Genomic DNA, 14,752 nt, shown 5'->3' on the forward strand with positions numbered 1-14,752 from the left:
CGGCCGGCCGCAAGCATCTTTGTTATCTTTCGCGACACCCAGGACCCACCTCATTACTTGAAAGCACAGCCCGGGCCTCCCCAGAGGACTCCTCGGGGCATCTGGGCCATTTTCCAGCCTCCTGACCCTCCTCCCCCCGCCCCCTGCAGTCCCTGGGCTCCTGGCGGCGCACAGCCTTCCCGCCCCCCCTGGGCTGCCTGAGTTGCCCCTGGGGTCGCCCCGCCTCTGGCTGGGGGGAGTGGACAGGAGGGTGGGAACTTGGGGGACCAAGGCTCTGTCCCCGCTTGGGGGCCGGTACCCGCCGGAGCCGGTCCAGCCACCAGGGGTCAGCAGAGCCCGGGGGGGAGGGTGGGCCCGCTCGACCCCGCCCGCCTGGGCCAAACCCCGCCCGAGAGCCACTGTTTCCTGAATAAACGTCTACGGGAAACCAGGCGGCGGGGCCCACGGGACCTCTGGGTCCCACCTCTGCTAGGGAGATGGGGAACCCCGGCGTGGCTAGGGGCGAGGGCCGGCGAGCAGAGTCCGTGGCTCCTGCGGGGTAGCCCTGGGCCGCGGGCGGAGGCCGGACCCAGCGCGCACCCCTGCGACCCCACGTCGCCTTAGTGACACGCACGCTCCCCAACAACGTCTCCTTGCCGACCGGCCCGCCCTCTGCGCGCGGGGAGGCCTGCGCCCGGCCAGAGCGGCGCGCACCAGTCCGGCGCTGCCCGCAGAGCGGAACGCGCGCTCTGGCCAGTCGCCTCGGGGAGGCGCGGGCCCCGCGCGCGCCCGGGCGCGGGGACCGCACGGGCGGCGTTCGGTTGGGGCCGGGGCGGGGCTCCGGGCTCGCCCCGCCTGCGCAGCCTCCGCGGCTCTCCCCGCCCAGCAGTCCCGCGGCGGCGACCGAGCCTAGCCGAGCTGAGCCACCAGGCACGTAGGACCCGGCCGGGGATGGAGAGGCGCGCGGCGCGCGGGAGCTGCGGGGCGGGGTTGGGGGCGCTGCGGCCTCAGGCGTCCCGGAACTAGGGGCCGCGTCGCGGCCCATCCTCCCTGCGGAGGACACCACCTCTGCGCGCCCAGCACTGCGGAACTGGACGGGCGGTGCCCGGAGTGTGGGCAGGAAAGGCTGCTGGGGAGGCGCGGTGACAGCGGCGTGCCGGGCGGGGGGGACTGGAGCAGAGGTGCGGGTGGAGGAACCGGGAGGGAGGGGGTAGGCGGGCGGGGTGGCCCCCAGATCTGGTGCCCGCTGTCTCCTCGCCGGCGCTTAGCCCCAGGGCGGAGGCACAGAGTCCACATTGTGCCCCCCCTCCACACGGCCCTGCGGGGACACAGCCCCATTCACCTCCCTCACGCCAGCGCTCTTGGGGACCCGGAGCTGAAGAGCGGTCACGCGTGGGTGTGCGTGTGCCCCGGCAGCGCCGGTGCGCGTGAGGCTCTGGGCTGGGGTAGGAGGGGAGGCCCGAGCTCCGCCCACGCCGCTGCGGCTCCCGGTGCTCACAGGCCTTCACTGCGGAGAGCAAGGTGGGACCGCGCGGAGCTGGGGGTGGGGAAAGGCGGTCGGGAGTCCTCGAGGCGGACACAGCTCGGAGGTAGAGCGCCGGTGTCGGGCGGATGGGGTCGGGACCCTTCCCTGATGGCGGCGTGAGGGCGGGGAGTGCGGTCAGGGCTCCCTGATGGTGCGGCTGGCCTGCTGATCAGAGGTTTTCAGGGGACGTGCAGGTTTGGGACGCGGCCAGTGGGGGCTGGTTTCTGAGTGATGGCGTGAGTCCCGGGGCTGACAGTGTGGAGGGGCCAGTGTCCTGGCGATAGACAAGGGAGTGAGGTCAGTGTTGGGGGGAAGGGTGTCTTTGTGTGGGTGTCCCCAGGGTGAGCTGGAGAGAGTGAGGCCAGTTGTGGCTGGGAGCAGAGAGTTGTCAGGGTCTGGGTCCCGGGGCAGGGGTCCGTACGTGTGAAGTGGGACCCAGGAGGGGAGCGGGGGTCGGTGTCCGGCTAGTCAGGTTGCGAAGGGTGCGGTCAGTGTCCAGATTAAGGAAGTGGCGGTTGGTGTGCAGTAACCCCTACACCCAGAAGTGTGACCCCTCCTGCTCCCTCTCCAGGAGGCCATGTCAGGCGAGGACCACGAGGGACGGCCGGTGGCTGAAGATGCCAACGGAGGCAGCAGCTCGCCCAGCCCTGGGGACACACTGCCCTGGAACCTGGGGAAGACACAGAGGACCCGGCGAAGCGGAGGGGGCTCCGGGGGCAATGGGAGCGTGCTGGACCCCGCCGAGCGGGCCGTCATCCGCATTGCAGGTAACGCCGTGGGCCTCGGCGGTCCGGTTCGGACACTGGCGCCCGCTTGCTGACTGAGCACCTGCCGGGGGCCCCCGCAGGTGTCAGGGGTGGGAGCCCCGCTGCGCCGGTCCCTGGCCCGCTCCTCGGGGGCAGGTGACCGCGGGCCGCACAGCGCCACCTGCTGGCCCCCGCCTGTCCGCCGCAGGAGGCCCGCGCCCGAGCCCGAGGTTGGGTCGGTCTGGCGGCGCCATCATGGGCCTCATGACCAGGAGCCAGTGCCCAGATGCCATGATACTTTCTGGGGCTTCTGGGGCAGGGCCACCTCCCAGGCCCCTTGCTCTCGGCCGCCACCCCCGGCAGCGCGGGGGGCACGCAGGAGCCCGAGAGGAGGGGGCCCCGGTCGGCTAGAGCTGCGGGGCCTCCGTGGGCCAGGGGCCCGCCGTGGCCTCCAGCCGCTGCCCTGCAGTGGAGGACGGGAGGGGCCCGGCCGGAGGCCTCTGCCGGTGTAGGGCGGGGCAGCTGGGGACGGCCCCTGCCCCTGGGAAGCGGGTGACCCAGGGCTGGAGGCCATCAGGCGGGCTGTGGCGGGAGGGCGAAGGGCCGGCTGAGGGTTCGCTGGCGCAGGCTGCGGACGGCTGACCCCATTCCCCCCAGGACAGAGTGAGGGCGAGGCACGCGGAGGGCAGGCCTGGCCCTGCAGGAGGCCGGGGCGACACTGAGGCAGGCGGCCAGAGGCCTGCAAGGCCAGCAGCTGAGCGGCGAGGGGCTCCGTGGCTGGGAGGCCCGGCAGCAGCGCGGAGGCGCGGGACGCCGTGAGGGTGTGGGGGCGTCACATATGGGTTTTGAAGGAGGATTTTTACCCACGTGAAAGCGGATCACGAGTGTCCTTCCGCACCTCACTCCGTCTTCGGCGTCCGCCCCCGCCGTGGGGAGGTGGCCGCTGCCCTCCCCGGGCGAGGCTGCCGTCGGGGCGTGGGCCGCCCCGCAAAGGAGGACGTTCCTCTCCCGCGCTGGGACACGGGGGATTTTGCGCATTTCGTGGGTGGGAAAGAATCTGTCTTTTAGTTTTACCAAATCCTTTTTCTTTTGGCTGCGCCTATTTTAGTCCTTTTAGACTAAAATTTTTTGTGCTTTGAGGCTCTTTTTATATCGAAGCCACCAGCTCTGGTCTCCAGCGGCGGGAGGCGTCTCGGGAGCGGCGAGGGGAGGAGGGACGGGCGCGCCCGGGGGCGGCCAGGTGAGGTCGCCGGGGACGTCGGGGCGGGCGGGAGGGGTGCGGCAGCCCGGAGCCTGCCCAGCCCGCCCCGCGCGGCCCCGGCCCCCTGGCCCCTCGCCCGGCCCCGCCCCGCCCGTGGGGCATCCTGGGTGCGGGGGGCGGGGCGGGGCCGCCCCTTTAAGCGGCGCGCGGCCGCGGGACCGGTGGCCGCCGGGTCTGGAGGCCGCTCCGCGCCGCCGCGCCCCGCGCCCAGGCATGGCCGCCCCGCCGCCCCCGGGCGCGCCGCCCGACGAGCTGGACTTCATCCAGGCCTACGAGGAGGTGCGGGAGAAGTACAAAGGTACGGCGCCGCCGGTCCCGCGCACCGTGCGGGCGACCTGCCGTCCGGCCGGGCCCTGCGGGTCCTCCAGCCTGACGGCCCGGCCTCTGACCGCCTGTCCGCCGTGGCCGCTCCGATCGCGGCCCCGGGCACAGCCCAGCCCGCCGCCTCGCCGGACACGCTCGACCCCCGCGGCTGCGGCGCCCCCGGGAGATGCTGGAGCGCCCGGCGGAGCCCCGGCGGTCATGCCCTTAATAGGGCATCCTGCGGCCAGGGTGGTGGGGTGGGCCGCGCCGTGGGCGGAGGCTCGCGGGGCCAGGGACCAGTGTCCCCAGCTGGTGCCCAGCAGACACGTGGGTCAAGGCTGAGCCCCCCCCCCTCAGCAGGGTGCCTCCCCCCCCCCCCGTGGGGTGGGGCACACTGTGGCCACACCTGGCAGTGGGTCGCATACTTGTGGCCTCTCCTCACATCCCCAAATGGGCCCTCACCTAGGCTGCCACCCTCCCTTGGCAGGGACCTCCTCACTCCCCTTCTCTGACCCCCGGGTAGGCAGCTGTGGGCTGGGGAAGGCAGGGCAACCTTCCCTTCCTATTCAGAAGAACTGATTCTCTGGCTTTGACAGACCCTCTGGCCTGCTGCAGGGGCCCCCTGGGGCCTCGGACCTGCCCAGGCCCTCCGTGCCGTCAGCTGCGGGCACAGCTCTGGCTCCTGGCCCACACAGGCTCAGGGCCGGGTGAGTGAGCTGCTGCAGAGGGTCGAGGCGGGGGCCCTGGGCAGAACTGACCAGAGCTGTTTCCAGCTCCGCATGGCTGGCTCAGCCCCCAAGGGCAGCTCAGGGAGAGCTCCTGCTAGGGCCTCACCTTGCTCTCTGCCCACTGACCTCCCCCAGGCAGGGAGAGGTTGCAGAGCGCCTAGGGCTCGTCCCTGCCAGCCCCCGCCCCCCCAAGAGCTTCTGCTTGATCTCCGGCTGTGCTGTGTGGTCTCCTGCCCGTGCTGTGGCCACCCCGTTGGCCTGGTTCTCACAGAGATGCTCCTGGGGTGATGGGCTCTTGAGGGAGGGAGTCTAGGTCCAGAGAGGGCCGGCCTGCTGCTCTTAGCTCCCAGAGCTGGCCGGGCCTTGGAGGGTTCATCTGCGTGGGTCCTGGGCAAGGAAGCAGCTGCCCACGTGGGCCACAGCTCTCTTGGCACACCCCAGGACAGAACTGTTTATGAAGTGGTCACTCTGTTTGAAGTAGGGACACCTACGCAAAATACACAGAATACATAGTGGTTTGTTCCAGAATCTTCCTTGGTGTGGTCGGGTTGGTCCAGGTCCTGTCCGGGGCATCCAGGTGAAGCATCTGACCAGAATAGCCGTGTTCCCTCTACTCCCTGGGTTGGAGGCCTGCCTCCCAGGAGTGAGATCTGACAGGTCCCTGGGGGTTTTCCTGTCTCGGTGCCCGTCCTCCCCAACCCAGCCTCCCTGGACGCCAGGCTTGGTGTTGGACACACTGGGCTGTCTTGGCCCATGTCCACCTCCTGGGCGTGGTGGCTGGAGGCTGACACGAGGGCAGTGGCGACTCGTGCCTGCTTCTTGCCCGAGGGTGCACAGCGTGGACTCGCCGGGGCCATGGCCCAGCTCTCTGGTCGGGTAGCAGCTGGCACCGGCCATGGCTTAGGAGGAGAGTGAGTGCTGGGGGCTTCCCGCAGGGCCTGGGCATCGGAGGGCTTCTGGGTCATACCAGGCACCCCCGGGACTCCTTAGCTCCTTTGAGTAAGAGGCTCTGTTGGTGCCTGTGGCCAGCCCAGGGCCACTGCCAAGGCCAGGAGGAGCCTAGAGGAGACCATAGGTGGCTGGGGGATAGGCCTGACCACTGTGCATGCCTTGGACCTATCAGAGGACCAAAGCCCTGGTCCTCCCTGTCCCTGGAGGTGGAGGGCTCCCAGTCAGGGAGGGAGGGAAGGGGTGTCCCCTGATGCCGGCCAGAGCGCAGATCGGGGGGCCGAGCCCCCTCTCTTGGGTCCCAGTACGGCACTTGTCAGCTCTGCCTGGGGTTGGCCCCTCAGCCATGCCCGAGCATGGCTGGTCCCTCCCTGGGCCCACCAAGGGCTCTGGCTTCTGCCTCCCGGTTCCTAGCCCAAGCTCTCACCCTCCAGCGCCACAAGTGAGACGCTTCTTCCCGGGTGGCCCTTCCAAAGTCCAGCAGCTCAGTCCCTGCCCATGATCCCCTCCCCCCACAGTGCCCCAGACCCCACCCCGGACACGTCATTCATTCCCGGGCTCTCCCCCTGGAAATCCCCAGTCCTCCCTTCACGGTCACTGCTCCTCCCAGCACATTCTCAGTTTCCCGTCAGCCTGAGCCCTCACCCCTGCCCATCCCCCCTGCCTTCTCTCCGGGGCACATTCCTGTGGGGCTGGAGCCACTGCGCCTGTGGCGGGAGAGACGGCTCCGGGTGCCCCGTGGGAGAGGGGCTGCAAGGGCTCTCCCGAGTCCCGGTTCCCCGGAGCCGGGCCTAGAGCGACTCCGAGCTGGCTGTGGGAGGGCAGAGAGGGTTTGGGTGAGGGAGAACCCAGGTGGGCCAGGTGAGTGGGGCAGGGGTCGGCAGAGGGGCAGCCCAAGTCCCCCGCCGTGCTGTGTGCACAGGGCCACGGGCCTGTCTGTGGGATCAGGGAGAACTGGGGCTCGCCAGGAGGGCCCGGGCGGCCGGGGTGGAGCCTTCAAGGTTGTCCCATGGGGCCGGGAGCAGGGTGGCCCCCGAGTCCGTGTGGGTCTGAAAGCAGTGCCTCGGGGTTCTGATGAAGTCGCTTTGGGGTCCGGGTGGGGTTGGTGGGGGGCAGGGCTTCCAGGCAGGGTGTTTGGGGTAGGGAGCCTGCATCAGCCTGGGGAGATGGTTGGTCCAGGGAGGCCCCGGGGTGGGGGGAGCTGTCTACATGTCTGCCGGGCAGGGCCCAGCATGTATCTTGTGCTTTCCTCGAGACTCAGCTGGAGGGGCTTCCCCGCTCCCTGGCAGGGCTGGCATCAGGCCTGGAACCCTCCTCCCCTGTCCCACTTTTCCCAGGGCCTGGACTCTGCGCTGGGTCGTCTGTGTCCCCCGCGCTGCCCCAGGCCCTCACGGCATCTGCAGGGTGCTCGCGGGGGGAGCGGGCGGTCAGCACAGGGCGTCATCTTTGGTGACCAGGGCTCAGCTGCAGGGGCGGGGCTGGCAGTTAGTCAGGCTCTTTGGAGAGGACTCTAGGGCTGTGGTCTTCTGTCCCCAGTACAGTGTGATCGAAGAGAATGAGATGAACAATGACCACACTATGGAACTACATAAAGGAAAACAGTTATGGTCACACCTCTGGCCCCCAGTCTCACTGGCTGGGGGGACCACAGTGTGTGTGTGTTTGTGTGCATGCGCGCGCGCACTCACCCATGTATGTGGGGGTGGGGAGAGCAGTGGTTTTCAGCATGTTAATAGACTCGTGAAACCATCAGCACAGTTAATTCCAGAACATGACATCCCCCCGCCCCTGGCAAACCCTGGTCTACCTTCCGTCTCTAAGGATTTGCCTGTTCTGGACGTTTCGTATCAGTGGAATCAAACCATCTTGTGTCTGGCCTCTTTTATTTAGCGTGATGTTTCCAAGGTTCATCTGTGTGGGAGTGTGTGAAGGACGTCGTTCCTCCTATGGCGGAATCATAGCCCACGGCACGGATGCACATGCTTTGTTCTCTGTGCGTCAGTTCGTGGACATCCGGGCCTTCTTTTGGCCGTTACGAATAACACCACCGTGGACATCTGTGTGCGGGTGTTTGTGAGGACCAGTGTCCTCATGTCTCCTGGGTGGACACCAGGGAGTGTGATTGCTGCGTCACGTGGGAACTCTATGTTTAACTGTTGGAAGAGCTGCCAGGCTGTTTTCCGCAGCAGCTGCCCAGTCCCGCATTCCTCACGATGTTGTGCGAGCCTTCCTGTTTCTCCACATCCTCACTTAGGCTTACCTGCCTCTCTGAGTACAGACATTCAGTCCTGGTGGGCAGAGGGAGGATCTCATTGTGACTTCGCTTTCTGTTTCCTGATGGCTGACGACCTCGAGAGCTTATTGATCATTTGCGTACCATCTTTTGAGAAGCATCTATCCAGATCCTTTGTCTGTTTTTAAGTTGGGTCTTTATGTTTTTATTGTTGAGTTGTAGGTGTTCTTTATGTATTATAGATACATGTCCCTTACCAGATACAGGATTTGCAAAAAGTTTCCGATTCTGTGGGTTGTCCTTGTACCTTCCTCATGGTGTCCTTTGAAGCGAAAAGTTGTTAATTGTAATGAGTCTAGTTGATCTATTTTTTTTTTTTTTTTTGCTTGTGCTTTTGGCATCATATCTAAAAAACTATTGTTTCCTCCAAAGTCATGAAGATTGATGCCTACGGTTGCTTCCAGGAGTTTTATAGTTTAGGCCTTACATTTAGGTCTTTGACCTGGTTTTTTGTTTGTTTAGATTTATTTATTTATTTATTTATTTATTTGACAGAGAAAGATCACAGGTTGGCAGAGAGGCAGGCAGAGAGAGAGGAGGAAGCAGGCTCCTCGCCAAGCAGAGAACCTGATGCGGGACTCGATCCCAGGACCCTGAGATCATGACCTGAACTGAAGACAGAGGCTCAACCCACTGAGCCCCTCAGGCGCCCCTTTTTGATCTGTTTTGAGTGGATTTTGGTGTAAGAGTTAAGGGTCCAGCTTCGCGCTCAAACACGGATGTCAGTTGTCCCAACGGCATTTGTCGGAATGATTGTTCTTTTCCGAAGGAATGTGCTTGGTTCCCCTCGTGCTTTTTCTTTTTTCTTTTTTTCCCTGATGCTCTTTCATGGGCCCTGAATACCCCATTACACGGAAGCACCACCGTTTATTTCCCTCGTCCCTTTACATGGACGTTTGGGCTTGTCGTTAAAACCGGTTGTATTTCTAGGCTGTGCTCTGGAATAGGTGAGCGCAGCAGATACAAGACACACACGTTCTCCAGATCTTTGCCAACGGATGGATGAGGACATCCAAACTGTGTTCATTCGCATTCTTTGATCAGTGAACGAAAGCATCGTTTTGTAGTTCTCGGCTAATTTCACTTTTCTTCTTTTATGAGTTGCCTGCTCAAAACCCGTGTGCAGATCTAGGAGAGAGGCAGGTAGGGATCACGTTTGAAAGGAAAAAAGCATTGTTAATTTTTCTGTAAGACGTGTTTCTCTTTGAATTATAAGTGCTCTTTACAGAAGTGCCTGGGAGGCATAGTCGGTTAAGCCTCTGTCTCCTGGGCGCTTGGTTTTGGCTCAGGTCATGATCTCAGGGTCCTGGGATTGAGCCCCGGGTCCGGCTCTGCTCTCGGTGGGGAGCCTGCTTCTCTGCTTCTCCCTCTGCCCTCTCCCTGCTCGCTCACTCCCTCTGTCTAAAATAAATAAATACATCTTTTTAAAAAGCCCTTTAAGAAAAGAGCTCTTTACGTATCATGAATATTAACTTCCTTATTTGTTATATTTGTTTCAAACTTTTCTCCTGGTTTGTTACCTTTGGTAAGTCAGCGATCTATTGAAATATAACATTTGTATGGAAAAGCATGCAAATTATACACACGTCGCTTCCTTAAACTTCACAGTTTCCTTGTGACCAGCATTGGGATCTCGGAAATAGCTTCTGAGCCTCTTAAAAGGCCCCGTGTTCCCAGTTGCTGTCCTGACTTCTCACACCGCACGGCCGTTGGGGTCGCCTGTCATTTCATCCTGTCTCTGTCTTCCTCCGTATCAACTCGAAAACTTTCCTCTTTTATTTTATGGCCCCTGAGTTTCATGTCCTCTCGGGACGCTCTTCTTTTGTAAGAAGCGTTTGCCGAGCGCGTCTTCCAGTTCTGCTGTGTTTGTTTTCTAACATTTTCGTCTTTATCTGGAATTTGTTTTGGGCCGGGGTGTGTGGGAGACCGGGGCTGTCGTGCTCAGGGTTTGGACGTGCATTACTGGGTGACCAAGAGGATTTTCCGCATCTCCTTTCCCACCAAACTCGGCTTCCCGAGGGCGGGGTCTGTGTCCCGCTGCTCCTGTCGTAAGACAAGACAAGATCGCTTAGAAACGAGTGCGTGGGTGGGAGGGGGAAGTGGCCCCGAGCCAGACCCTCGTGGGACTCCTGGTCCCAATCAGTTGCCCTAGGTGCCCCCAGAGCAGGTGCCGAGGGGAGAGGCCTGGTGGTGGCAGAAGGCAGGGTGGGAGCCGGGGACGCGCGCGGCCTTCTCTCCAGCAGGCGGGACAGCGGGGGTTTGCTTTGGGTTTGCGAGTTGGAGATGAGCGAGCCCGTGGAGACCCCGGGATGCCAGAAGAGGCCGGATGAGTTGAGGGAGGCCCGTCTGGGGCCGTGCTTTGGGGTCCTCATGAGGAAGGGAGGAGGCCCACCTCTGAGCCTTGGGGCAGCTGGGGACGCCGGCCAGGGGAAGCAGGGGCAGGGCCACAGCAGTGTCCAGCAGCCCAGTGAGGGGGAAGGGGGGACAGACCAGAAGAGGGCCACCTGAGCAGGACAAGGCTCCAAGAGTGCCTGGCCCTTGGTGAAAAGGGACACTGGGGACCTTGGTGAGACCTGTCTGAAGGTGTGGTCAGGTTGCAGGTGCTGAGGGTGATGTTCGGGGAAGAAGAGGGGTGCGGGGCTGGAGGGTGCCCGACACTGTGGGAGGGAGGGTGCCCTCCAGGACAGAGTGCCGGCTCTCAGGTGAAACACTGGCCTGAGGTCCCTGGGGCAGGGGTGGCCTTGGCCTGGAGGGGCATCTGTGGCCATCGGGGGTACGGGCATTGCCGAGAGCTGGGCCGTCTCTCTTCCTGACCCATCTGCCGTGCTGGGGGCTGAATGTGACCGCCCCTTGGCACTGAGGCCCTGTGGGGTGAGGAGGGCGTGGGGCTGTCCGGCCTTAGAGTATAGCAAAGTGTGGGGGATGGTGCCTTCTAGCCTCGGTTTCCCCAGAAGGCCCGAGGGGAGCTGGAAGAGAGGGGCGGGGTCTGGGTGCCTTCAGAGGAGACTCGAGGAGGCCAGGGAGCAGTGGTACAAGTGGGGCCACTTGTAGGCCAGCCGTGGGCGGGGAGCCATGGATGGGCAGCAGTGGACGGGGATCCGTGGACGGGCAGCTGTGGACGGGCAGCCGTGGACGGGGGAGCCGGTGCTGTGGGGCACGAGGTTGGGGACCCAAGTGGGGGCAGGTGCTGGGTCATTTGGGGGCACCCAGGTTGCTGGTGGACTGGGTGAAGGGGAGGTCCGGAACTCGTTCTCAGGTGATGGGAAGAGAGTGCCCACTCAGAAGCCAGGGGGCAGGAGCCTGGAGGCCAGGGCGCTCTCCTCTCCTCCCTTCCTCTCCTCTGGGGGTGCTTGGGTTGTGATTTAGGAGAGGGGTTGTCCCCGTGGGTGGTCAGCCCTTGGCAGGGACCTTCCCTGCTGTCCTGAGGCAAAAGGGATGTGGGGCCAGGAAGAGGAGTGGGGACACTCTGCTGCCCACCCTGGTTCGTGGAGTGGGGACAGGTCAAGGGCCAATTCTGCAGGCAAGGAATGCCCTAGAAGGACGTCTGGTGTAGCTGGTCTGGAGTCTGGTTTCAGGCGGACTGGTGGCCGCACTGGTGCCGGGAACAGTGGGGGAGGGGCGGCCTCAGGGACCCATGTGCGGCCGGAAGTGCAGGCCTCAGGGGGCAGGTGTGGACCAGCTGGTGGGACGCCGGAGAGCAGTGTCCACGGCAGGTGTCTCTGGATGTGGGGCTCTTTCTTCTCTTCTCTGTTTTTGTCTTTCCTTTTTTTTTTTTAAAGATTTTATTTATTTATTTATTTGACAGACAGAGATCACAAGTAGGCAGAGAGGCAGGCAGAGAGAGAGAAGGAAGCAGGCTCCCCGCTGAGCAGAGAGCCCGATGGGGAACTCGATCCCAGGACCCTGGGATCAGGACCTGAGCCGAAGGCAGAGGCTTTAACCCACTGAGCCCCCCAGGCGCCCGTTTCCGTTTTTGAAATGAATGTGCATTTTGAACTTTTGAAATGTATCCTTTTTCCTCCATTCTCATTAAGTGAAGGGCTACGGGGGAAGCTTATAGGACTGGAGTGAGCCTTGAGGGACATGACTGAGCTTGACTGTGGTTATTACTAGGATAGCGCATGCTTGGCGGTGGGATAGAGCTGCCCCTAAGAACACCCTCTCCTGGGTCACTGGCACAAACAGCACCACGGCACCTCCCACTGTTCCAGAGGCTGTAGGGCCGCTCCTGTTCCAGCGCCCAGTGGCCATGGGCCTTCCCTGACGAGTGACTGTGGCTCTGTCTTCAACATGGCCTCCTCCCTGTGTCTTCTCCTGTCTCTTGTAAGGCTCCTTGTCACTGGATTTAGAGCCTCCCCGAGTGATCCAGGATGATCTTATCTGAAGATTCTGAATTATAACTGCAAAGACCCTTTTTCTGAATAAGAGAACACTGTGGGCTCTGGGATTTGGAGGTGGACACAGATTGGGGGACAACCATTCGAGCCACTGCTGTCTGCCCTCTGGCCTCCTAAAACTCACGTTTGTCACATGCAAAATACATTCACCCCTTCCCACCGTCCCCCAAAGCATCAGCCCATTACAGCATCAACTCAAGTTCAAAACCTCATCTAAATTTCAGCAGCTCAAAAGCCCCACATCTTGTCCAAAGTGTCCAAATCAGGGCTGGGTGAGGCTCTGGACACCTTGGGGCAGAATTCCTGTCTGCGGCGGGTGGACCTGAGAAAGTAGTGAGCCAGCCCGAGACTCCAGAACTCAATGGTGGGACAGGCACAGACTAGACACCCCCTTTCCAAGGGGGGAATTAGGCAGTGATCAGGGGCTTGAGGTCCCAGCAAGTCTGAAACCTGCAGGGCAAATTCCTTACTCCTCCGGTGGTGGTGGTGGTGGTGGCGTGATGCTCTGCGCTCTGGCCTCCTGCTCAGGCCCCAAGGCTCTGCTCGGGGAGCCCTGTCTCCTTTTCCTTGAAGGGTAGCCCAGGGTTGAAGCTGAGTAGCCCTGCCAGCCCATTTCCCAGGAATCCCAGATTCCTAACGCCTTTCCTCTGTGTGCTGTGTCCGTCCAGTCCAAGCTGCCGGTGTCTCCGTGGGTCTGACATTCTCATAAACCTGTGGGTGTCCTGTGTGTGTCGCGGGTCCCATGTCCTCAGACAAGAGGGGTCTCCGTCGATCTTTTCCGGGTGACCCCACTCCCTTCCCAGCTTCTGCTGAGACGGTGGAGTGGACCTGTGGGTTGGACGGCTGATCGGCTCCATGGAGGGTCGTCTGGTCGCCCTCTGCTGTCCCCCGCCGGGACGTGCTCTCCCAGCCTTAGCGTCCTTTGCAGTCCAAACAGGTCGGGGCTCTCCGGGGTCACCAGCGCTAACCGTCCCTTCCACGATAAATGTCTTTCCTTATGAACCCTCCTGTGAGCAGCAGGAGGAAGGCAGGCCACACGCTTCACCTGGAAATCTCCGCAGCTAAGGACGCTCCCAAGTTCTGGTTTCCACCCAGCAGTGGAAGCCGCTCAGCCCTGTTTCCTGCTGGTATTCGATAAGGATCGGGTTTCCTCCGGTGTTCAGGAATCCGTTCCTCCCTTCCTTCTGGGTCCTCAGCAGCAACACGCTTGCCCTCCGTGTTTCTACCCCCAGTCTGTCCACGGCAGCCCAGGCTTCTCCTGCCGCGCTGCTTGCAGTCCGGCAGCCTCTGCCCACGGCCCACTCCCAAAGCCACGGCCGCACGCTCAGACCTTGTCACTGTGTCACACCCACCCCCGTGACACAGTGCCCACTGGCTTCCCGGGCTGGACGAGCGCCACACACAGTGCTCTGACCAACACAGATGTGTTCTCTCCGCTCTGGAGCCTGGAAGTCCAAAGCCGAGGTGCGGGTAGGGCCGTGCTTCCTGGGAAGCTTCTAGAAGAGAAGCTCCGCACTTCTAGCTGCTGTGGCTGCCCGCATCCCCGTCTTCACACGGCTTCTCCCTGTGTCTGTTCTTTTCCGCCTCACTGGGTTTGGGCCGACCCCCGTGATCCAAGGTGATCAGAACTTGAGATCCTTAATGACATCTGCGGAGACCCTCTCTCCACGTAAGGTCACGGTCAAAGGCACCAGGGATTCAGATGTGAATATATGTTTGTCAAGGCCCCTGTTCAATGCCCTACAGTGTCGGGTGATGTACTCAAACCCTCCACATCTTTTTGTTTTGTGCTTGTTTTGAAAAAATGTGCACGATATTTTGTAGTACAATTTAATGTATGTATAATTTTATAATTATACAATTTGATATCACAGAGCATTTTAGACACATGTAACTTCTTTTTACTTAATGTTACAACGTGGACATCTTTTTATAACATTTATTTACAATATAATATAATATTCCTTGGTATGGTAACTATATAAACATTTTTTAAAATTTTCATATGTTATTTATTTGACAGAGAGAAATCACAAGCAGGCAGAGAGGCAGGCAGAGAAAGAGGAGGAAGCAGGCTCCCTGCGGAGCAGAGAGCCCGATGCGGGGCTCGATCCCAGGACCCTGAGACCATGACCTGAGCCGAAGGCCGAGGCTTTAACCCACTGAGCCACAGAGGCACCCCTAAAAATTTTTTTTCACTAAGTAAACTCCGCCCCCAATGTGGGGCTCAAACTTACGACCCTGAGATTAAGAGTCGCTCGCTCTACCGACTGAGACGACGAGGAGCCCCTAACCGTATCGTCTTCAACCTAACCCCCTCTCATACAGCATTAAGGTTATTGTTTGTTTATTTGATACGAGGACGGCAGCGAGGAGCAGTTCTGCAGCTGATTGTTGGGTGTGTCTATGACTACTGTTTGAAATAGAATTTCTGAATCAAATCGTGTGTAAAACACAACCCTTGTCTACACCAAGACACCATTTTTTAGGTATCAGATTGGCAAAAATCCCAACACTTGGATTTCTGGATCGTGTTGGGGAAACTGTGGGAACCAGGCCAGTGGCGGCGCCT

The 14,752-nt window shown here is 61.4% G+C and overlaps 1 protein-coding gene across 6 annotated transcripts in view; it reads left to right on the forward strand.

Annotated features, from left to right (window-relative positions):
• Positions 1-819: 819 nt before the first annotated feature.
• Positions 820-14,752, forward strand: part of LOC123940631 (plectin) — a 53,889-nt gene continuing 39,956 nt past the window's right edge. For 4 of the 6 annotated variants that reach the window (XM_046003651.1, XM_046003656.1, XM_046003662.1 and 1 more), the window contains exons 1-2: positions 974-1,099; positions 2,076-2,271. In XM_046003651.1, the coding sequence (XP_045859607.1) occupies positions 2,082-2,271 (190 nt within the window). In that variant the 5' untranslated portion in view covers positions 974-1,099; positions 2,076-2,081. Of the gene's footprint in view, positions 910-973; positions 1,100-2,075; positions 2,272-3,669; positions 3,810-14,752 lie in introns of those variants that run through there. The other 2 variants (XM_046003654.1, XM_046003679.1) reach the window with 2 other exon arrangements.

Source organism: Meles meles, chromosome 1 (assembly GCF_922984935.1).
Source record: "Meles meles chromosome 1, mMelMel3.1 paternal haplotype, whole genome shotgun sequence".
In the NCBI taxonomy this organism is placed as follows: Eukaryota; Metazoa; Chordata; class Mammalia; order Carnivora; family Mustelidae; genus Meles; species Meles meles.